The sequence below is a fragment of the Ipomoea nil genome, unplaced genomic scaffold, assembly GCF_001879475.1.
Source record: "Ipomoea nil cultivar Tokyo-kokei standard unplaced genomic scaffold, Asagao_1.1 scaffold0519, whole genome shotgun sequence".
NCBI classification, from domain to species: Eukaryota; Viridiplantae; Streptophyta; class Magnoliopsida; order Solanales; family Convolvulaceae; genus Ipomoea; species Ipomoea nil.
In genome coordinates this window covers 2,240,543-2,264,536 of record NW_017616947.1, presented here as the reverse complement: position 1 = coordinate 2,264,536, position 23,994 = coordinate 2,240,543, and the positions used below count along the sequence as shown (strand labels likewise).

At 35.6% G+C, this 23,994-nt stretch overlaps 2 protein-coding genes across 6 annotated transcripts; one reads left to right on the top strand and one right to left on the bottom strand.

Annotated features, from left to right (window-relative positions):
- The first annotated feature begins 11,597 nt into the window (after positions 1 to 11,597).
- On the top strand, positions 11,598 to 16,621 carry LOC109174113 (probable LRR receptor-like serine/threonine-protein kinase At4g20940). 3 transcript variants are annotated; one of them, XM_019323405.1, is made up of 5 exons: positions 11,598 to 11,907; positions 11,993 to 12,094; positions 12,323 to 13,619; positions 13,752 to 15,266; positions 15,729 to 16,621. In XM_019323405.1, exons 3-5 carry the CDS (start codon positions 12,554 to 12,556, stop codon positions 16,331 to 16,333), a joined length of 3,186 nt encoding a protein of 1,061 aa, XP_019178950.1. In that variant the 5' UTR covers positions 11,598 to 11,907; positions 11,993 to 12,094; positions 12,323 to 12,553; the 3' UTR covers positions 16,334 to 16,621. The 3 variants fall into 3 exon arrangements, with proteins under 3 accessions (XP_019178950.1, XP_019178948.1, XP_019178949.1); XM_019323403.1 differs by having other exon boundaries at positions 11,722 to 11,907; positions 11,993 to 13,619; XM_019323404.1 differs by having other exon boundaries at positions 11,722 to 13,619.
- Positions 16,622 to 16,962: 341 nt separating this feature from the next.
- Positions 16,963 to 23,785, bottom strand: LOC109174115 (tRNA(Ile)-lysidine synthase). Of its 3 annotated transcripts, XM_019323408.1 has the most exons (13): positions 23,692 to 23,785; positions 22,712 to 22,837; positions 22,180 to 22,443; positions 21,767 to 21,967; positions 21,594 to 21,678; positions 21,402 to 21,477; positions 20,599 to 20,775; positions 20,419 to 20,521; positions 20,039 to 20,148; positions 19,584 to 19,673; positions 19,408 to 19,488; positions 18,057 to 18,857; positions 16,963 to 17,247 (listed from the first exon to the last, which is right to left on the bottom strand). In XM_019323408.1, the coding sequence occupies exons 3-13, from the start codon at positions 22,403 to 22,405 to the stop codon at positions 17,155 to 17,157; spliced, it is 2,043 nt and encodes a 680-aa protein (XP_019178953.1). In that variant the 5' UTR covers positions 22,406 to 22,443; positions 22,712 to 22,837; positions 23,692 to 23,785; the 3' UTR covers positions 16,963 to 17,154. The 3 variants fall into 3 exon arrangements, with proteins under 3 accessions (XP_019178953.1, XP_019178952.1, XP_019178954.1); XM_019323407.1 differs by lacking the exon at positions 23,692 to 23,785 and having other exon boundaries at positions 22,712 to 23,253; XM_019323409.1 differs by lacking the exons at positions 22,712 to 22,837; positions 23,692 to 23,785 and having other exon boundaries at positions 21,767 to 21,939; positions 22,180 to 22,270.
- Between the last annotated feature and the right edge of the window lie 209 nt (positions 23,786 to 23,994).

Genomic DNA, 23,994 nt, shown 5'->3' with positions numbered 1-23,994 from the left:
TATTATTATTATTATTATTATTATTATTATTATTATTATTATTATTATTATTATTATTTTAATATATATATTCTTACAAGATGTGACAATTGTTTCTAATAGTGACTAAGGTTGTAATTTAAATTTAGGAGTTTAAGGGTTTAAATAGATTTAGGAGTTAAGATACATATAGGAAATTAGATGATCTTAGTTAATTAAAATTAAAGTATTCTTAGTTATAAATATAATAATTTAGAAATAATTTCTTACAACAAAAGAAGAAATAATTAGATAATGAATGTATGTTGAATTCTTTTACAGGAATGATATTTAGAAATTTATTATTATTATTATTATTATTATTATTATTATTATTATTATTATTATTATTATTATTATTATTATTATTATTATTATTATTATTATTATTATTATTATTATTATTATTATTATTATTATTATTATTATTATTATAAGTGATACGTATTACAGGTTTTAGAATTGTTTTACAGTTTTTAGAATGCTTTTCATTATTTCTAATTACATAATTAAATATATAATAATTAAGTAATAAATATGTTTTGGAAAGTTGATATATTTTGTTAATTATAAATAAAAGAATTTCCTAAAAGAATAGAAGTCTTAGATATTTTGCAAAAAAGGACCCGATTAACATTAATTTTATTCTTTAATGATGTGTCATCTCCTCATTCACCGCCAGTGTATAGCATCTATACACCGGCAGTGCATCAAATATTAATCCAATATATTTATGTTCATAATTTTATCAAAGAAATTCACACATAATAATTATTAAATAAAAAAAATTATATATGAATAAACCTCATATAGGGTATATTTTTATAACATATTTTCCGTGCATCGCACGGGACAAATACTAGTTATAAACAAAGTACAATGGAGCATTATGCTGTGCAACCCGCATGGTGTACACAGTTGCAAAAACAACATCGTTTTGATGTCCGACTTTTAAAAAAATAATTCAGTTTTAATTGCCGTTAAAGGCATTCTATTACTAAAGCACAAAGAGCCAATAGCCAATAATGCCTCCACTGAAGCTCAAACTCACAACCTCCCATATAGAAATCCAAACCGGGTGCCATCTGAGCACAAGGTGCTTGGCTCCCAAACTATAATAATATATATACACATGAATATGGCTAACTAAATATTAAATAATAGCGAATTTTTAGCTCCCATCAATATTCATGGTGAGTATGAAATTTATGATTTTTTTTTCCCAACTTGATTGGAACATTATCATTATGAGTCAATTCCACGAAGTCCTTTGTTTTTTGTGGCAATTTTAAATTTTGTCCCAGACTATTATTTTTGCCATTTAACATTCCAGACTATTCTTTGGACATTTTTCGTCCTTCTCATGACTTTTCCTATTTTTAATAAGGACATTTTTATCTTTTCATATTTTTTTTTTGTTATTTTTCAGTTTTAATTGGTTTAGAACTTTAGGTAATCTCTGATTTTTAGTAACCATATTTTTCAATCGGATTTTTGTAAAGTCCTAAACCAATGAAATCGGTTGAAATCAAAAAAAAAATCAAAATAAAATAAAAATAGGAAAAAGGGTCAAATTGGCCCCCTTAAATCGAACGGATAGTGCAATTGGATTCCCTAAATAAAAAAAAATAAAAAATAATGAAAAAAGCTTCATTTAGATCCCCTTAACCGGTAAAATTGTTCACTTAGGTCCAAAGTAACTTGTTTAATAGGTTAAGTCCACAAATGCTTGACACGTGTCTTTTAAAAATATTTTTATAAATTTTTATTTATTTATTGTTATCGACGGCGAAATAGTCCTCCTCGTCGAGGACTCCCAAAAAATAAGCGTATTCCAAAACCATAGCGAAATTTCTAGGCAAGCCATGGTACGAAAAGCATCCTCATCAGAGGATAATATGGGGATAATAGTACACAAATATGCAGCTCAACAGATGGGAGAAGGGGAGAATGGAGAAAATAATCCTCCTGCAAAGAAGGGGAGAATGGCAAAAAAAAAAAAAAAAAAAAAAAAAAAAAAAAAAAAAAAAAAAAAAAAAAAAACAGTTCCGCGCGTATCGCGGAACTGAGGAGAAAGGCCGAGCGCGTGCAGTGCACGCGCCTGGAGGCACGCCAGTCGGCGCGCCTGACGTGACTGATTTCTTTATTTTTTTTTTTTTGTTTTAAAAATCAGTTTTGGTTTTTTTTTTCCTCCCCTTCCCACATTCTCTCTCTTAATCACTCTTACATTATCCCCCAAATCTTCCCAACTAATGTGGATGCTCTAAGGAGGGAACTAGGGCTGTGCAAACCCGACCCAACCCGACGCACCTGTCCGATCCGAAATCCGAAACTAATGCATCCGACCCGACTGCCATCCGAAATTCCATATCCGATCCGCAGCCCTATATGACGTCGGATAAAGGAGTTCGGATACGGTTTGGTTTTTTCCCATCCGACCCGTCCGATAATCCGAAGATTGCTAGGGTTAGGTTTTATGTGTATGCTAGACGACATCGTATGAGGTTAGTATATATGTATGTTGAACGCTCTTGTGAGCCAGATGCGCAGCTCTCTAGTCTCTTCTCTTCTTTGAGACTCTCAGCTCTCTTCTCTCATTCTCTGTTCTCTGACTTCTCTCTACTCCTCTCAAATCTCATCCTCTGAGTCTCTCACAGTCTCACCTCTCTCTAGTCTCTACTCTTTGAGAGTCTGACTGTCTGAGACTCTGAGTCTCTGAGTCTCTACTCTCTACTTTCTCTATCTGAGACTCTGTGGAGTCTTCGATTGTCCGATTGTACGATTGTCCGATTGTCCGGTGGTAGACTGGTGGAAGCCCTTCTCGAGTTGGTGGTGGACCGTGGACTGGTGATTAGAGGCCCTTGTTCTCCGGGGAATATTAAGGGGAAACCAAGTAAAGCACAAACACTAGTTTTTGTTTTTGTGATCTGTTGATTATTTTCTCTCTGCATGTTCAGATGTTCGTATATTTGTGTTAGTCTGTTAGATTATGCTATGTTTTGTTCTATTTTGTGATCTATTATGGTGGAAGCACAAACCCTAATTTTTGTTTTTGTGATCTGTTGATTCTTTTCTCTCTGCATGTTCAGATGTCGTATATTTGTGTTAGATTATGCTATGTTCTGTTCTATTTTGTGATCTATTATGGTGGAAGCACAAACCCTTGTTTTGTAGTTGTGATTTGTGTGGACTGTGATATTGTAATCTGTTGAGAAGTTCCAGATTGCATGTCACTTGTCTAGTTGTCTCTAATTTGTGATACTTTTGATAGTTTGATAAGGGTTTATGTGATTGTGATTTATGTGGACTATGATAAATTGGTAATGTGATATTGTGATATGTTGAGAAGTTCCAGATTGCATGTCACAGACTCACAGTGTCACTTGTGTATAATTTGTGATACTTTGATAGTTTGATTGTGTGGACTGAGATAATGTTTTATTGTTGATACTTGAGAAGTTCCAGATTGCATTTATTGAATTATTGGTGGAAGCCATTAAATATTTAAATGATAATATTTGCATAAAAGTTAAAGGCTTGAATGTGAAATTATCAAGTTTCAAACTTGAAATTTCCATTTATTGGTGGAAGCCATTAACTGAAATCCAGATAATGATGAATTGGATACAATTCCTGAATCTGGAATTCTTTCATTCTTTGAGTATGTTTATGGATGTATTACCCTTAATTGAATGTAAATATGTAAATATGTAAATATGAAAATGTGAAATCTTGATACATGATGACACAAAAAGTGTCTGAATCTTGATTTCTTTGTATGTTTATGTGATTGTTGGCTTGTTGCCATTCCTGAGTTCTTGAAGTACTTGTATTTGTTGGACGTTTAATTGATGTCCATCATTTTAGATGGAGAGCATCAATCTTCCTGACTCTGGACCTCAACCCTCAACTCAAGAGGGACATGGAAGACAAGCCCAAGGCACTGAGAATCCTGCTCAGCAGCCTCAGGTTGCTCCTGCTGTTCCTGCAAAAAAGAGGAGGGTGGTTGAGTCTAGATCTCCAGTCTGCGATCACTTTGAAAAGATCAAAAACTCTGAAAATATAGTGGTTAAAGGCAAGTGCATTTACTGCCTGAAAGTGTTGTTCTGTGAGTCTAAGAAACATGGCACATCATCTTTGAAAAATCATATGCTGGCATGCCTTAAAAATCATGTTTCAAAGGATACTAGGCAGTCCCTTCTCACATTCAATACTGTTTCAACTTCTGCAACAGAGTCTCCTGTGGGGGTTTTGGGGACATGGGTCTTTAATCAAGAGGCCATTAGGAGGACATTGTGTGAGATGATCATCATAGATGAACTTCCTTTTAGGTTTGTTGAGGGTCAGGGGTTCAAGAAGTTTATTCTTGTAGCTTGTCCTAGGTTTCAGATTCCTTCTAGGTGGACTATTTTTAGGGATATCTACCAAATTTTCCTAGATGAGAGGTTGAGTCTTAAGAAGTTGTTTAGGGTGGGCACCCAAAGGGTTAGTTTAACCACTGATACATGGACTTCTGTCCAAAGGATTAATTATATGTGCATTACTGCACATTTTATTGATGACCAGTGGAGGCTGCAGAAAAAAATAATTTCCTTTGTCCCTGTTTCTTCTCATAGGGGGGGGGGGGAGTATATCTCCAAAGCCTTAGAGAGTTGTTTGTTGGAGTGGGGGATTAAAAATGTGTTCACTGTGACAGTGGACAATGCTTCTTCTAATGATACAGCTATGGGATTTTTTAAAAGCAAGCTGTTGTCTTGGGGTTCTTCTTCTGTTAGGGTGCAGTATATGCACATGAGGTGTATAGCCCATATCTTAAACTTAGTGGTTCAAGATGGCTTGAGGTTTGCAGATGAGTCAGTTAAAAGGGTGAGGGATTCAGTGAGATGGGTTAGGAACTCACCTGCTAGGTTGAATAAGTTTAGAGAGCTTGCTGAACTCATTGGGGTGGAAGCCAAATCAGCTTTGCAGCTTGATGTCCCTACAAGGTGGAACAACACCTACATTATGCTCAACATTGCTATTCAATATCAAAGTGTCTTTGACTCATATCATCAAAATGATCCTTCTTTTTCTGCTGACTTGGGTTCTGCACCTTCTTTCCTTGATTGGAAGATTGTTGAAAGCTTAATGAAGCTTTTGAAAACTTTTTATGAAATGACAGTGAGAATATCTGGTTCTCTTTATGTCACTTCTAACACATTCTTCTCTGAGATCTCTGATCTAAGTTGCATGCTGGAAGATATGACTAAAGCTGAGAATACTGAATAGGTAAAACACTTGTGTTTATTTGTGTAATTGTGTATAACTTACCAAGTTGTATGTGTTTTTAAATGTTTATGCTTTCTGAGTTTCTGTATTTATTAGGCAATGGAGACAAAAATGAAAGACAAGTTTGATAAGTACTGGGGAGATCCAGAAAAAATGAACCATCTCATTTTCTTTGCCAATATTCTGGACCCCAGAGATACGGAGGAGTACATGTTTCACCAGTTTGTCCAGTTGTATAGAGATGTCAAAGGCAAAGAATGTTTTGCCAAGGTCCAAACTGCAATGGTTGCATTGTATAATGACTATGCAGCTACATACTCTGACAGTTCATCCTCTAACCAACCTGTCCAGTCTCAGCCTACTACTTGTACAGTTAGTAGGCCTGTTTCAAGGATGAAGAGTGAACTTAAATAAAAAAAAAAAAAAAAAAAAAAAAAAAGATTGGAGAGTGGTGGTGGAAGCAGTAAGCAGACAGAGCTACAAATATACTTGAGTGAAAATCTGGTTGAGGATGATGAATCTGTGAGTTTTGATGTTCTAAAGTGGTGGAAGAGTCATAGTGAGAGATTTCCTATTCTCTCCAAAATGGCTAGAGATGTGCTTGCAGTTCCTATTTCCACAGTTGCATCTGAGAGTGCATTTAGTACAAGTGGAAGGGTGCTTGATGCATTTAGGAGTTCCTTGACTCCTAAAATTGTGGAAGCCCTACTGTGTACCCAAGATTGGTTGAGGTTACATAATCAGCCAATCACACTTGAGGAAAATTTAGATGAGGTTGAAAGATTGGAGAAAGGTAAATATATATTTTTTAAATCATTTCTTTTTTACTTTTGTAACTTGTAAGTCTAGAACTAATTACTTATACTTAACTGTTTTGCAAAGTTACCCACTGGAGCTGGAACTACTCTACCATCAATGCTGCCATCCATTCCTGTAATGTTTTCAGTAATTATTACGGAGTATTTGTTTAACTAATTATTTATCTTTATATGTTATGGTGTTGTACTGTTGTTTGCTGTTGGCCTTCACAAGATGAAACTCTAAGAGTCTTAACAGTCTAAGTGGCTTGGCAACTTTATATAATTATATTATAGAAATGTTTCCCCACTTAGAGTTGAGCAGTATTCACTATTCAGTACTGATGTTCCATACTCCCATTACATCTATTCTGGATCTCTGGTATTCCTCTCATCCTCTGAATTAATCTCTGTTCAGTTTTAATGCATTATTATTTATTACTCCGTATTACTTATTTTTTTGGCAATGATGATGCTTCCACCACTGTCTGAACAAATGGTATAGTGTTGCTATGTTGCTCATGTGCTATTATAACACATTTGAGCAATTTGCCACTATCCTTACTTGAAATGGAAAATTGCAATCTGAGCCTATAAGGCTATTAGCCTAATGCCCCTACAGCATAATATTGTTACTTAGAGCATCTACATCAGTAGATATTAGGAGCATAATGTCAGATTCAATCTCTTGAGTGGGGATAATATCTAGTGTGAAGATGAGATAATGGTGAGAAGATTTCTCCTGCAAAATAGGGGTTAATGTCAGAAAAGAAGGAAAAAAAATAATGATCATCGCTGCTGTGCGCGTTTCGCGCACAGCAGCAAGCCCACATGGGCGCGTGCAAAGCACGCGCCCGAGGGTGCGTCAGGCGCGCCGAACGGCGCGCCTGACACCTCTGTTTTTTTAATTTTTTTTTGTTTTTAATTTTTAGTTTTGGTCTTTTTTTTTTTTTTTCCTCCCCTTCCCCCTTCTCTTTCCTAATCACTCTTACATTATCCCCCTATTCTCCCCAACCATTGTGGATGCTCTTAGTTAGCTGTTTACTACATATGTTGTCTAATAATCTAATATTGTGTTAAGTTTTCATATTAACAGGAAGAAGTGTAGAAATGGTGATTGATGTCAGCAGATTTGCTGAAAAGGCCTAGACTGGAATGATTGCTGAAGTTTAAGTGATTAACTTCGAATTTTTGATGTTTTGAAAGTTAAACACTTAAACTTAGATTAATTTTGTATTTTTGGTTTACTTTTTACAATTTTGTTTGTAAACTTAAATTATTTAGCTCTGCAAACTGTCCATTAAAAAGTTGTTGCATGTTTTATTTTGTTAACTTATTAGTTATTACTTATTTTGTTAATAGAGACTTGGTAGATTAGATATTATCATATTAAATTAATCATATTATGTTTTTTCAGTTTTTAATTTTCAATTGTTAATGAACTTTTCCAAATCCGAATTAAGTCCGACATCTGATCCGTATAATCCGAAATCCGACATAGCATATCCGATAGGGTTTTAGTTTAAAAAAAAAAAAAATGGATAGGACTTCAAAATTGCAATCCGCAATCCGATCGGATGAACGGAAAAACCATCCAATCCGATCCGATCCGTCCGATGCACATGCCTACTTTCTATTGCCCATATGTTGACTCAACATATGGGCAATAGAAAGATTTTACGATATGACACATAATTAACAATCTCAAACAAAAAGTTTAAAAAAAAATAACAAAACACATTGTACTTAGATGGTGTGTAGTGACCTCTCTTATATGAGAGATTATGATAAAGTATGTTTGAATAGATACTACAATGTAATAGAGTCAATAACATTCACAAAAAAAAAAAAAAAAAAAAAAAAAAAAAAAAAAGACAATCTCAAAAATATATCTATACTTTGTTATTATGTTCATAAAGTGATATTGATCCCTTCCGTTGCTATTCATTTAAGAAATACAATTGCATTGAATATAATACAATATCATTACACACGGCATCATAAGTACGGAGTATAATTTTGTATTATAACATGTGCCTTTTGTCCCAATATAAGACAGGTGGGTCCCTCACATCGTAATTATACACTCACCCACTTTACCTCAAACCATAGTTGCACCGTTTGGGAGAAGAATAGTTGCACCGTTTGGCCTAGTGGTTATTCTGTGGTTAGTGGACTGGTCCACACAGTGCTGTATGTATTATAATCGTCAAATAAAATTATAATAAAATTAAAATAATATTTTAATATTACTATAATGAAATTGGTGTGTAGAAAATAAAACTAAAAAATACAACTCATTTCATAATATATATTGTCAAATAAAACTGTAATATAATTAAATTGAATCTTTAGTGCTGCTATAATGAAACTAATAAGTGTGAAAAATGAAACTAAAATTCAGAGTCATACAATAACATAGGGGTGTAAATGAACCGAGCCGCTCGCGAACCACTCGCAAGCAGCTCGGTCAAAGTTCGGCTCGAGCTCGAGCCGAGCTCGAGTAGCTTGTTTAATAATCGAGCTCGAGCCGAGCCTAGATATTCTAAACTCGTAGCTCGTCGAGCCGTATAATATATAATATTTATAATATATAATATAAGATAATATTTATAATATATAAAAATAACAATTAAAAAGTTCAAGATCAAGCTCGAACTCGAGCTGCTCGATTATATATTAAAATTGTCGAGCTTGAGCTTGAGCATCAGTTCTCAAACTCGATCAAGCTCGAGCCGAGCTTACATTAACGAGCTCGAGCTTGAGCCTACCCAGGCTCGAGCTCAATTCGACTTGTTTACACCCCTACAATAACATATATTGTCAAATGAACATGTTCCGGTGTAATTAAAATAATACTCCAATATTACTATAATTAAACTAGTGTGCGTAAAGAATGAAATTAAAAAATAGAACTCATGCAATAATATATATTGTCAAATGAAACTATAATAGAATTAAAATGATACTTTTGTATTGTTATAAGGGAAAATGACATTTTTTTCTCCCTGAGTTATATGTTTATAACACTTTTTTCCTTGAGTTATTCATGTATCAACACATTTGTCTCCTCAGTTAGGTTAAAAGTTGCGATCTCCCCCCTTTATTATTAAATGAACATTTTTACCCTTAAAAATAAGTATTTCATTTATTTTTTTTCTCCAACAAATTATTGCTTATATGTAGGGATGATTACGGTTCGATTCGAACCTAACTGGACATTGTAACAATCGAACCGAAACAATAAAGACAGATTTGATTACGATTTAGAACCGAAATAAAATAAAATAATTGTTGAATTTAGACTATTTTAAAAATAAGAAATAGAATTTAAATAAATAAATTTTGAATCGGAGGTTCAAAATCGAAACTGGAACCGAATAAAATAAAATAATTATTTTTTCAGTTATGAATCGTAACCAAAACTGTCCATATTGTTTTGGTCCAGTTGCTACAGTGTACGATTAGATTCGAACCGAACTGTAGTCATCCATACATATAAGCAATAATTTGTTGGAGAAAAAAAATTAAATGAAATACTTATTTTTAAGGGTAAAATGTCCATCTAACATAAAATGGAGAAAAATCGTCACTTTTAACATAGCTTAGAGGACAAATGTAGATACATGAATAACTCAGGAGAAAAAGTGCTATAAGCATATAACTCATGGAGAAAAAGTGTTATTAAAATAATACTTTACTTCATGGTCTACGCTGCTACATGGACCATGCTCAAGTATATATAATTACCAAACTCTAACTATCCACCTCTAAAATTCCATTCTAGATTAAGATTCAACTATAAATATTGTTGTTAATCCTGATGTAAGTGTTTTTATTGTTTAATTTTTTTATTAACTGTTCTTACTGTCATAATATTTTATAAAATGTCGCAACTTAATTATGTGAGTTGATTGTTAATTATTTGTGAGATCATATAGGATAACAAACAATAATACAGTTGAATTTATTTCTAAACATGTTAACTAGCATGTTGTAGTCGTGACTTGTTTTATTTTATTTTATATTTAATGCTATTATATTTGCATTGTGTGGATATACTTATGTAATTATGTATTAGTTTTGTATTAGATATATTTCTTAAATTATTTAGATATACTTATTAACGTTTTAAAAAAGTTTTAACATTTTAGATAGACTCAAAGTCGGACTTACTTTGAAACCTTTTTTAATAGCCTAAATATTAAATAGGCTTTTAAAAAGACTTCAGTTCAGGCCAGGCCAATTGTAGGCTCAGGCTTGAGCCTAACAAAAAGCCTACCAATCGTTATGCTATGGACCCGTGTCCAGCATGCATGCTGGACACGGGTAACAGTGCCGTTAGGCACTTTTTTTTTTTTTTTTTTTTTTTTTTTTTTTTTTTTTAGACCGCTTCGTTATAGGAGTATATGTTCATTATTCTATTACTATATGTTCATAATTTTAAGTTCATAATGTCAGAGATCTATGTTCATAATTCCATAACTGTACATTCATACTTTCATAACTGTACATTCATAATTCCGTAACTGTACATTCATAATTCAATAACTGTAACTTCATAATTTTCGAAGCTCTATGTTCACAATTTTAGAGCTCTATGTTCATAATTTTATCACTATATGTTCATATTGTAAGTTCATAATGTCAGAGCTATGTGTTCATAATTTCATAACTGTACATTCATAATTACATAACTGTACATTCATAATTCCGTAACTGTACATTCATAATCAATAACTGTAAAATCATAATTTTCAAAGCTCGATGTTCACAATTTTAGAGCTCTATGTTCATAATTTTATCACTATATGTTCATAATGTCAGAGCTTTGTGTTCATAATTTTATAACTTACATTCATAATTCTATAACTGTACATTCATAATTCCATAACTGTACATTCATAATCCCATAACTGTACATTCATAATGGCACAAACGAATAACGCCGTTAACGGCGTTAACGGTGAGACAAAATCAATTTTTTTTAACTAAAATGACATGTTTTCTCTGAAAACGACGTCGTTTTGGACTCGTGTTCATAATGCATTGTGGACACGAGTCCACTGCATAATTTGCGAAAGTCTACATACAAGATCAGGCCCAGGCCTAGCCTTTAAATTTTTGTAACAGGCCAAGGCTTAATTTTCTAAAGCTGGCTCGGCTCGGCCTATTTCCACCCTATAACCAATGTTATATTTGTTTGAAAATATTTTCATATTTGATTCAGGTTAGGTAATTTTTTCAAGAAATATCACCTTAAATGTCATGTCATATATTATATTTGAGGATTCAATCTTTTAAGAGAAAAATAGTCACCGTTTGACCATTGGGCCCAAGACTATGGTGACCTGAGAGAGTGAGAGTGTCAGAGACTACAGTCTGCAGTCCTCTCAAGTCCCAATGCTTCTTCGGGTGCAGGCTGCCACATACACTTCCCATGAAATCCTTTTAGAAAAGCAAAAAAAAAAAACCTGATTTAATAATTCCTTCTCACGTCCACTAATCATTGATTCACAATAAAGGCCAGACTCCCTTGCTTTTATGGCGGGTGGTCAATAACTCTTTCTTAATGATCATGCCAAAAGAACGGTATTATTTCCCGCTGTTTCTTTCATCTTTTTCACTTTCCCGTTTTCCACCATGCTGCTGCCTTTTCTTTTAATTTCTTGCTGACTTTTGTTTTCCTCGCTCAAAGCTAAGATATTATTTACTGTAAAACTTATCTCCAAGACAAACAATGGCTCTTTAGAGTGTGAGTGTGATAATTGTAGAGAGAGAAATTTCGCGCAAGAATCATATCATATGCAGATGAATGGGCAAGGTAGTTGCTTTCCTGGGGTTTCAGGGAATTTGTCATTTTCTTAAGGGATAACATTTTTTTATTAGCTGATCGTATATGTTATCAGGGAAAGGAGGGGTTTTCCAAAGGACCAAGCTTTTCCACGTCCATTTGTTTCCGCGGCATTTATTGCAGATTTAGAGACCAATCTGCCTCACTTTTTCCTGGGGTACAAAGTTCTGTTTCCAACTGTTCACAAGTTTTAGTCTTTTGTTTGCTGTAAAAATGTTGAATTCTGCAATGCTCAACTTTAAATCTTTTGTTTTCGTCGGGTTAGATACATCTCTGAATGTGACTTTATGCGTTTTGTTTCTTAATCTTTCTCATGCCCTTTTGTTTGAGTTAGAATTTTCCTCTTCATTTGCTCATTTGCTCAATCTCTATCTTGCACTTGCAGATTAACATTTTGAGGCCTTCTTGTTTAATTGTTTTGAGTTCATGGAGGTTTGGGTGTTTCCAGAGCTGTCAAGATATGCTTTACTTCTGCTCTGCTTAACTTTGGTCCTTTAGATCATTGAATGTTTTCATATGAATGAAAGCCTGCCCACAAGTTGTTCTTGGCATATCTTATGATTGAGTTTAAATGTTGGTGAGAGTGAAGGCATTATTATAGGAAATTGGGGCTGGGATGAAGCTTATTAGACTTATTATAACCTTTTCCATTTACTTTGGGTTTGCCCTGGGGCAGTTCATATCCCAAGATGTTTCTGTGCTGCTTGAATTTAAGAAATGGATCAGGTATGACCCTACTGGCTATGTGCTTCAGTCCTGGAATGAGAATTCCACTGACTCAAATGCCTGCCCTGCCTCTTGGAATGGTATAAAGTGTAATGGTGGTAATGTTGCTGGGGTTATCCTCAATAACCTCGGGTTGTCTGCGGATGTGGATTTAAGTGTGTTTGCTAACCTCACGATGCTCGTCAAACTCTCGATTGCAAACAATGCGATTTCTGGGAAGTTCCCTACCAACATTGCGGACTTCAAAAGCCTCGAGCTTTTTGATGTTTCTAATAATCTCTTCACCTCCACCTTGCCCCCGGAAGTTGGGAAGTCAGCGAGTTTGAGGAATCTTTCGCTAGCTGGTAACCATTTTTCTGGTGTTATTCCAGATACACTTTCGGGCCTCACCTCGATTCAGTCGTTGGACTTGAGCTGCAATTCCTTTTCGGGGCCATTGCCATCTTCTTTGACCAAGTTAACAGGTTTGGTGTATCTTAACCTGTCCTTGAATGGGTTTACAAAGAAAATTCCACAAGGATTTGAGTTGATGAAAAATCTTAAGGTACTTGACTTGCATGGTAACTTGCTGGAAGGCGATTTGGATCTACAATTATTGCTTCTTCCTAATGCAACTCATATTGATCTTAGCGGGAATCTGCTTGTGAGTTCTGCATCTCTGCACCGGAAATTTCCACCCGGTCTTTCCGAGACTGTCAAGTATATAAATCTTAGCCATAATCAGCTTACCGGGTCACTCATAGGTGGGGTTGAAGAACAAGCATTTGGAAGCTTGAATGTTTTAGATTTAAGCCACAATCAGTTGTCAGGTGAATTACCCGTGCCCGTTTTTTTGTATGATCTTCAGGTTCTCAGACTCGGCAATAACAGGTTTTCTGGAGTCATACCTAACAATCTGCTACAAAGGGATTCTCTGCTTCTAAAAGAGTTGGATTTGAGTGGCAATAATCTTACAGGTACACTTATAAGCATGAAATTCAAGTAACATATTACGTCTTATTTTGATTTTATTTCACTAAAGACTCTTGCATTCTCAATATATCTAGGAAGAATTGTGTTTCGGTGCTTCACACTGTTACTTTCTGCAGGTGAAATAAGCACGATAACATCAACGACGTTGAGTATCCTCAACCTATCCTCAAATGCACTCTCGGGTGAGCTTCCATTAGTGACAGGAAGTTGTGCTGTTCTTGACCTCTCAAATAACCATTTTGAAGGAGATCTGACTAGAACCGAGAAATGGGTAAATATTGAGTTTCTTGATCTCAGCCGAAATCGTTTGGCAGGACCCATCCCTGAGACCACTGCTCAATTGTTGCGATTAAATCATCTCAACCTCTCTCAGAACGCCCTTACTGGTTATCTCCCTAGTGTTATAACACAGTTCCCCAAAATCACAGTCATTGACCTCAGCTTCAACCAGTTAGATGGACCTCTTCTCACCTCTATCTTGAATTTACCTACTCTCAAAGAACTTTACCTCCAGAACAATTCGTTTTCTGGAGGTATTGAGTTCTCTCCTCCCTCCAGTGAATCAAATCTTGATGTTCTAGATATCTCCAACAATCGACTTTCTGGGTATTTTCCTGATGGGCTCGAGTCGTTCACTAGGCTGCAAGTGGTTGATGTATCGGGGAATAGTTTCTTTGGGTCTTTGCCAACTTCTATTGGGGATATCAGCAATCTGACTTCACTTGATGTATCGCGTAATAATTTCAGTGGTCCATTGCCAACGAATCTGCCCGGTACTCTCCAAACCTTTAATGCATCATACAATGATTTTTCTGGCATTGTCCCCGAGAACTTGAGGAAGTTTCCACCATCATCTTTCTTCCCCGGGAATTCGAACCTACAATTTCCAAATGCTCCCCCGGGTTCAGGCCAGGCCCCAATGGGAAACCAGAAAAGGAAACCACTGAGGCCTATTATCATAGTGGTCATAGTAGTTTCTTCGGTGCTTGCTTTAGCTATCTTGATCTTGCTTGGCCTTTTTGTTTATTGGATATGCAAATTCAGAACACCTCAGCCACATGTTATAGACATGGACATTCGCCGCCAGACCCCATTACTCCCTTCGGGTTTTAGCAGAAGAGAGGGCACTGCTGGTGGCTTGGTAGTTTCAGCGGAGGATCTTACTGTTAGTCTTGACAAGAAAATGGCTCCTGCTGTTACTGGTTATTCCCAGTCTAAGGCCAGCCAGCTCTCTTGGTCATCAGAATCTGGGGATTCGTATACGTCTGCAAACCTTTCGAAATTGGACACAAGGTCTCCAGATCAACTGCCCGGTGATCTCTACTTGATTGACGATACAATCTCGTTTACACACGAGGAACTATCGAGGGCTCCAGCTGAAGTATTGGGCAGAAGCAGCCATGGAACTTCGTATAAGGCAACGCTGGATAATGGTTTGGTTTTGAGTGTGAAATGGCTGAGGGGAGTAACAAAACCGAAAAAGGAATTTGCTAAGGAGGCTAAAAGACTCGCTAGTATTAGACATCCAAATGTGTTAGGATTAAGAGGGTACTACTGGGGACCCACACAACACGAGAAGCTTATTCTTTCGGATTATGTATCTCCCGGAAGCCTAGCAAATTGCCTGTATGGTAAGTTATTTGGAATCCCGTTCTTGGCTCTGTTTGGCAGAGCTTATTTAGGAGCTTATAGCTTATTTTAAGCTACCAATAAGCTATACTTATCATACTTGCATATGGTTCCATTTACTATTCATTCTTTCCAAAAGGTTGAACCCCAACCCTAAGGGCACCCCACACCCCGGCCCGACAAAGCATCTGGGATAATGTAAATCATGGTAACTCAACTGAACATGAACCACAGAGGCCCTTTGATAGCCCTGTTTTTTTCTTGGTTCCTTATTTCCTTGCTGCTTCACCCTGTCTTATAATGGTTGGCCTTACTTTCTTTTTAAGTCTGTTCCAAAATAATGTGTAGTTTCCCAATTTGAACAACTTTTTTTTTTTTTTTCCAATTTTTCCCGTTTACACTTTGTCTTTTCACTTGGTGAAAGTTATAGTATGTGTAGCTTATCTCTGAGATGGCATATGCAGATCGGCCTGGAAGAAAAGGCGCGCCTTTAAGCTGGGCTCAAAGACTGAAGATAGCAGTTGATGTTGCTCGTGGGCTAAACTATCTCCATTTTGACCGCGAGACTCCACATGGAAACCTTAAAGCGAACAACATACTGTTGGACGGTCCTAATCTGAATGCCCGAGTTTCTGATTACTGCCTTCACCGCCTGATGGTGCACACAGGGACAGGGGGCAAAATGGAACAGATTTTCGACGCAGGAGCAGTGGGGTACCGGGCACCAGAACTGGCTGCATCGACCAAGCTGCCACTCCCGTCGTTCAAATCGGATGTGTATACTTTCGGGGTGATCTTGATGGAGCTGGTAACGGGGAAGTGTGCAGGTGATGCGGTTTCTGGGGAGCACGGGGGAGGTCTGGATTTGACGGACTGGGTGAGGGTGAAGGTGAAAGAGGCCCCCCGGGGGTCTGAGTGGTTTGACACAGCATTGTTGGGTGAGATAATGGGGAACCCCGCGGTGGAGAAGCAAATGAAGGATGTTGTTGGGATCGCGCTGCAATGCATACAACCCGTGTCTGGGAGGCCGGGTATCAAGAACGTATACGAGGATCTCTCCTCTATATAGTGTATGTTAATCTGTGTTTAACTTGGGGAATAAAGTAGGTGATTGATAGATTGATTAGCCATATATTGGCCTAAGAGAAAAAGATACAGAAGAGAATGTGTGTTATGCAATATAATCAATCAATCTCTTGTGTATCTTATCTTCTGCTGTGCCTTCTTTCTGTTCATTCACCACTCACAAATGTTCATCTTAATTGCCCCCCATGTCACTCAATCAATGAATGTTCGTCTCACTATCATAAATGTCGTTTCATCATGCTCTTAATAAATGTACATCATATTTGTTGCCTTCGGTTTAGACTATGATACGTATTTTTTTTTAAGAGAATTGAATTTAACCTAAACACCGACTATTTATATAGTGAAAATTGATGTTTTAAAATTTTATTTTATAGAATATTTGATTTTTTATTGAAGAATAATAAAAGGCAAAAGTAAAAATAAAGAAGAATTAAGTCCAATTTTGCACCAAAGGAACAAAAATAAATTAAAAATGAAATATACTCACAATGTTTTTAACTCTACTGATAACAACAATAATAAACCGTCTCATTTGCTTCATTTTGCCTTAACAACAATAAAACTCAACTTAATAAACTCAACAAAACCTCGTTAATCGATCCACACATAAAATAGACAGTAATATATTACAAAGAAACTTGATTAACAAGTATATCTAGTACAAATAATGAATATGCCAACTACAGTAAATACAACATCCTAAACAATCAAATAATAATCTTACAAATAAAAGATTACAACATAAGTCATTAGACTACACTAAGTAAGGTGTACAAGGGTCCAATAAATTAAAAGTAAAAACTAGAGGAATGAAGTGTAACCAGCACCAAGTGGTACCATGGGCTTGAACACAGCAGAAGCCACCAAGCAGGGACAGTGCTGGAACTCAATACTCTGAAAGACAGACAGATACAAGGGTTATTAATAATAAAAGATGAATATTTTCAATCATTAAAATGCCCAAACTTTTTGTTGCTCATGTTTGCATGCATATTGAAATCCAAAGGGTGTGTTCGGTTCGAACATGGGAATCGGAATAGAAAACAAATGCTTGGTGATTGAAATGGATTTTAATGAAAGTATTTTACATGTTTGGTCGTAGGGTGGAATTGAAATGATTACCAATATTGATATTTGGTTATGTATGACCTTATAATCGGAATAAAAATTTAAATAAAAAAAAAAATCAAGGAAATTGTTCTTAAGATTGGCGATGAAATGAGTAAGCAATGCAGTGAGGAAGTCGATGGAGTGAGGAGGCGAGAAAATGAGGAGACAATAAGGCTAAAAGTTAATGGAATGATACCGAATTTAAATTAGGTAATAGGTTTTGTAATTATAGGGGTAATCAAAGCCTATACATGTGTTTTAAAAAATTATCAACCACACAGGTATAGGCTTTGATTCCCATTCCATGTATAGGCTTTGATTCCCATTCCATGTATAGGCTTGATTACCAAACAGTTATCAGCTAACAGCTAATTTACCAAACACTTTTCTACAACAGTTAATGTTATCAACTAGTTATACCCTCTAATTAACAGCTAACAGCCCTTTTACCAAATAGGGCCAATGTCTATAACTTTCATTCCCATTCCATGTATTAAATCCATGAACCAAACACAACCTTAATATCCAATTTATCATCTAAAGTCTCAAACCACAATCAGGATGGAATGGAAGATAGAAAGAAGATGACATACCGGGATGCTTAGTAGCAGTCCATCACTGTTAACCAAGACAGGTAGAGTTCTTCTTGCAGCAACTGGAATAGATTTCAATGCAAGGAGACCCCTTTCGGCTGATTGCTTCACATAATCAGAACACGAGATTCTCCCAGTTTTACAGTCAACACCAGAAGGAAATGGCACTAATTCATTCCGACTCTCTGCTAGCTTTGCAAGATACAGCCAATCGGCATCCACCATGTGCCGCACCTCAACTAACAAATCATGACCAATTACGCGTGAACTGCAAGAGTTCCAACTTTCCACTCTACTAAGATCTGTGTCTTTCGTGGAAAACAAGTTCTTGTTCAAATTCCATTTCACCAAAAACCTGTTCATGAAGTAACCAGTTTTCTCTTCGTAAAGTACTCTGCTTGGAACATCATTGGCAGGTTCTTCATTTTGTAACTGGAAATCAATATCAGATTGAGACCGGAAATTTTCACTCTCCTTTTCCTGCAAAGAAACAATACTCCAATACGTAGACTCACTAAGAACACCTTGCCTTTTGGCTTCAATTAGAACAGAATCTGAAGATCTTAAATCTAAATATCGCACACCCAATTCATCCCGAGAAAATTGATCTGCATATAATTTTGCTTCTGTTATTATTTGCTCTATATCACTTGAATAGCAGTTCTGCACTTCATTGACAGATGTATCCAGTAATTCCGTCTTCAAAGGGAGATCGGCATTGGGAGAGCAGCAGACCAACATTTTGGTGCCTTTGGAACCAGGTGCCGGACTTAGGTAACAACCAGCTGCTGTAAGACAGGTCTGCAAGAGTGCGCTACAATTGATCGATTAGTGAACTTCCTCCCCTCCGTCCCATTTTATGGGTCGGGTGTGGTTAACGAGGCTTGACTGGTGTTATTTACAATTTAATTTTTCATAATATTAAGTTTAGAATTAGTATGTAAAATTTATATATTAAGAAACTACATTAAAAGTACTATTACACAAAAATTAAATTTAAAAACTATAAGAAAATGCTAATAGAAATAAGCAAAGAAGAAAGAGTTGGTTTGACCAATGAATAATAAGTATGACAGATAAAATGGGACAGAAGGAGTATATCTAATGGTTATTGACTAGTATAATGTACAAAAAGTGGAAAACTTTATCATACAGAAATATCTCATGTGTATTTCATTTTTGTTAAGAGTCCCACATTGAAAATATAAGAGAATATATAGGTTTATAAGACCATGGATTAAACTAGCTAATTGATTAGATTCAGTCTTTTAATATGGTTTGGCTCATGCGCATTTATAGCCCAGTTGAGCAATTGGCATCAGAAGCAAAAAGTTCACTTTAAAATACACACCTTGCATGGGAAAGTACGAATATAGTCAAGTAGCAACTTTAAAGCGCTCCCTCGGATAGGTCTTTGTCTTTGGGAAACAAACTGATGGATCAAGAATGAAAGATATAATACACTCGGCTGTATAAAGAAATTCGGTATTGAATAAAAATGTTAAATAAGCACTAAAATGGGGATACCTGCAAAATTAAGGAAATGAACTTTGAAAGGATTATGTCCTTGACTTTTGAGGGGTTCAGAAGTCCTAGATCAACCACTGCATACCCTAGCTGCATCCATTAGGGAAAAGTATAAAACAAAAAGACAATAAAAAGTGAAAGTGCATCTAAATTGTTTCACAAGCATTTTTTTTTTTTTTCCCATGAAAGTGCAAGCAATTGAACTTTCTTCAATCCCTATATTTTTCGTCATCCCATTGCTTCTTAGTGGTAAGGTCAAACTAAATTCACTCTCAATAATTATGGAGTAATGTTTTTATATTTTCACAAAAATTTTCATTTACTTTCTTGGCTAATAATGAAACCATAAAAGACAGTAATTTCAGAAGAACTAATCAACCAAAACTGAAACATACAACATGAGACAATCGTACTATCAATTAAAAAACGCATAGCAGATTGGTACAAAAACTTACAGGTGTGATGATCACGGCATGATGAATTAGGTTGGAACAAATTCTGTCAACATGCAACCTTGTTCTTCGACAGGTTGTTATAAGATCTTGTACCTCGGCTTTGAAGGCAGCTGCAAAATAAACAGAAATGCTAGCACATTAAGAATGCATATGTTTAAAACCTCAGCCTCTGTGCCTTGTACTAAATAATCTTGCTTACATTATGTAAAGATATTGATGTAAGATCTTGATATAGATGCAAGAATCATGAAAAGCATTCAAATATAGCATCCACCCAGAAGTCCAGAACATTTTTCTTTAGGTTGAAAAGACTTAAGGCACAAAAACTAGAATGGATAGTAAGAAGTTTATATAAATCTAGTTCAAGTAGAACAGCTCACATGATGACAAGTTGGTCAATGACATTCGAATTCTATTACGAGCAAATAATTGGCTTTGATTAGTTGGATCCTCCACCCATTCTTGGTGGGCCGCTTGACATATCTGTAATACTAAAAGGCAATGAATTTATAAATAATGTGAAAGAAACAATTGATAATAACCTTTTGTTCTGAACCAACCTTGTACATATCTTCCTTTGAGAATTCCAAGAGCGGTCTAACCAATACAGATCTATGGTGTCTGGAAGGTTCCAGATTGGAAGATGGTTGTTTATAGAACAATTCTGATACAAACGCCATGCCAGCAAGCCCAAGCACACCACTATTCCGAGATAATCTCAGAATGAACAACTCTGCCTGTATGTAGGGAAATCACTAAGCTAATAATAAGCCTATGAAATTAAACAGTTTAGGACTTTATTTTACAGATTTTATGCAGTATTCTAATATTAGACTAGTTGACAGCTCAACCACTTGCAATTGAAAAAGCAAACATGCAATTATCCATGGAAACATGGACGGAGCCAAAGGGGGGGCAGGGGGGGGGGGGCGGGCGGGGGGGGGAGGGCAGCCGCCCCCCTCACCCCACCCCCACCCCATATATAATCTTTGTATGCATATATGTATATATATAGTACAGGTTTTAATATTAGTATAAAAAAAACTATTAAATGTCAATAAGAAATGAGTTAGATTAGTTGGCAGAGCACATATTAGTAATAGTAAAGATTAATTATGTTTCATATTTTGTTATGAATATTTTTATAAAGTTTCAGATGTGTTTTATTTTTCGCCCATATCCAACAATATTTACAAGTATATTTCTTAGGTAATTTATTTATTTCTTTTAAATTATCTCTTTTGTTTTAATGTTTCGCCTTTACTGAAAAAAAATTTCTGAATTTGTCTGTACTTTTTCGCCCCCCCTCAACCGAATTTCTGGCTCCGTCCCTGATGGAAATGAAAATGTGAATGGCACAAACCTGGTCATCTGCATGATGTGCAATTAATATCACGCTCATGTGATGTTGGATGCAAACACTTTGCAAAATTTCATATCTGTATAGAGCAGGGGAAGGGAGGGAGAGGGTAAATTCAAAGTATGTGTTATTATCATAAATATAGCATAGGATACCATATAAAAATAAAGAGCCCCAAGCTAAAGGTGGTATCACCTTTTATTACGAGCTGCTTCTTGCAAGTGGCCCTGTTTTGGTCTACCTTCAGGCCATTCACAGTGAGCAATCTCACATTTAATTCCTACACAAAGGCCACATTAGATATCTATTCAATAAACTCAAGAAATATCCAAAAGCAAAAATCAGCCAACAAAGGAATCGTGTTGTACCCATATCAGTAACTCGACGCTGAACAAGATTGGCCTCAGCTTTACTCTCAGAGCGTAATCCATGGTCAACAACAATAGCCAAAAGTCCATCAATGGACTCACTTCTCTTATCAGCAATAAGACCAATACCATGGCTTGTTTTCCATGACGCAGCTAATACACACAAGGCCATGCTGTCGGGACCACCAGAAACACCCAATGCTTTTTAAAAAATGAAAACGAACAGAATTTAAAATTCTATTTCTTCAGTAAAAATGAAAATGGCTAAAGCAGTAAGAATAATTGACCCATTAAATAGAAAGAAATACTCCGTAACTAAAATCACTTTGGATCCTTTTTTTAAACAAAATACTTTTGATTTCAATTGTTTGAATGGCAAATGCTGGTCGTTTTTCAAAGGCTCGGAGACTGACCAATACGATGATGAGGTTTGAGGCCAGCCATGGCCATGCGCTTGGCAAAAGTCTCTTTATAGTTTGACAACTCAATTGTCCCGTTTGCCTGGTGATGACTGGAGCAAGAGCATAGAGCACGAACATAAAAGAAGGAAGTGTAATCTCTGAATTTGGAGAGTTTACACGAGGTTTTAGAAAGGGAGGATAAGAGTTGGAAGTGCGAGGAGGTTCTGGTCTGAGCCATTGATAGCTGAGAAATGAGCACCACCTTCACTCCCCTACCTGTGGTTTCAAACAATGAGATTATATGATAATATTACAAAAGATGAAAACATATTCATACACAATTAATGCTTTTAAAAAATTCTTTAAGACATGAACATTTAACCACCAATCGAATACAAGTTTTGTACTATAAGGTAAAACAATTTTTATGACATTTGTTATGATACATTCACTATAATTCTAAAAATATTAACATCAGTAGCCAAAAATTAAACAGTAAGAAAAGCTAAGAGCACATAAAATCCAAAACAAAAGAATTAAATACCTTAATTCCACAAGGAAACTGTGATTGAAGCACAGCAATTTACTTCCACCCCTTCGAGTTTAATCATGTCCTTAAATTAAATCAGTGTTTAGAGTCACTTATATTATTAGAACCAGGTCTTCAATCCTGCATGAGGTAATGTGGATGATTAACAAAGAAAAAATCAGGGGAAGAAGAAAAAAGAAACCCCAATTTCTGCACAATAAACATTTAAGCACAGAAAAGGATAAATCTTTACAGGAAACTGAAATTCATTGACAAATAACTAAGAATTACAGGGAAAAAAAACACTTAATTTGGGAAGCAAAAATTCAGCAGTCAATCTCAGTTAAACTCATATGTTGAAGCCAGCAAATGGTAAGCAGAATGCTACACATCAAGAATGGCAATGGGGCAAGACAAAAGGGGAGGAGCATATTCACCATCCCCATCCCTACCCCCAGGGAAATTTAAGAGTGTTGAGCATGTATTATATAAACATAAATGTGAAGTTCAACTATCAGCTTATGCTTTTGGTTGCTTTTAGTTGAAATGGAGCACATGCTTCTATTAAGGGATGGGGAACCCCGTCTCTAGTCAATTCCCAAGTTAAATGTATACAATTTTTAATAATAATATTAAAGTAAAAAAGTTTATGCAATTCGGGGATGGGGATTTCATCCCAATTTTTGGGTTTATAATCTAGCAGTTTAATACTTTAATTCCTTTTTTTTTAACAAGTTTAATACTTTAATTAGTTTACGGAAATTAAGTTTACATAAACAAAAATCAGTTTAACACAGTATGAAATATGATTAACAAAGAATGTAGTCATTAAAATGGAAGTCTAATTTCTTGAGTTTAGACATAATCTGCACAAATGCTAATGTTCTTTGTACTGTAATCATTAAAATATTCCACACGGCTGTCTATGAACACGGTATGAAGGCGCTAATAAGTAAAAATGCTAATAGTCCGACAAAAATCCACGATAGACTTACATTGTTTATGAACAGCGCAGCGAGACCAGAGAGGCAGGGACGACAGAGACTTGAGAGTGAGAGACGAAGAGAGACACTAAGGCAGAGTCCGCACTCGGCATCTCGGCAATCGGCAACTTGGCATTCCGTAGATAAACAGCGCAACGAGGCCGTAGATAAATTGCTTGGAACATAAATAAAAAGTACATTTTTAATATACTAAAAGTATATTATTTATGAGGTCTTCAAAAAAAAGTATATTATTTATGTAAGTAAGGAAGTTTTTTGAAAGTACATTTATAATATACAAAGGTATATTATTTT

Bases quoted from the DNA above. Each gene is read 5' to 3' on its own strand.
- LOC109174113 (XM_019323405.1), top strand. From the start codon at position 12,554: ATGAAGCTTATTAGACTTATTATAACCTTTTCCATTTACTTTGGGTTT. The intron at 13,620-13,751 runs GTACACTTATAA...TACTTTCTGCAG, and splicing joins GAGTGGCAATAATCTTACAG to GTGAAATAAGCACGATAACA. The intron at 15,267-15,728 runs GTAAGTTATTTG...TGGCATATGCAG, and splicing joins CCTAGCAAATTGCCTGTATG to ATCGGCCTGGAAGAAAAGGC.
- LOC109174115 (XM_019323408.1), bottom strand. From the start codon at position 22,405: ATGGCTCAGACCAGAACCTCCTCGCACTTCCAACTCTTATCCTCCCTT. The intron at 19,674-20,038 runs GTAAGTTTTTGT...TAATGGATGCAG, and splicing joins ATGCCGTGATCATCACACCT to CTAGGGTATGCAGTGGTTGA. The intron at 18,858-19,407 runs GTGTGTATTTTA...GCACTCTTGCAG, and splicing joins TTCGTACTTTCCCATGCAAG to ACCTGTCTTACAGCAGCTGG.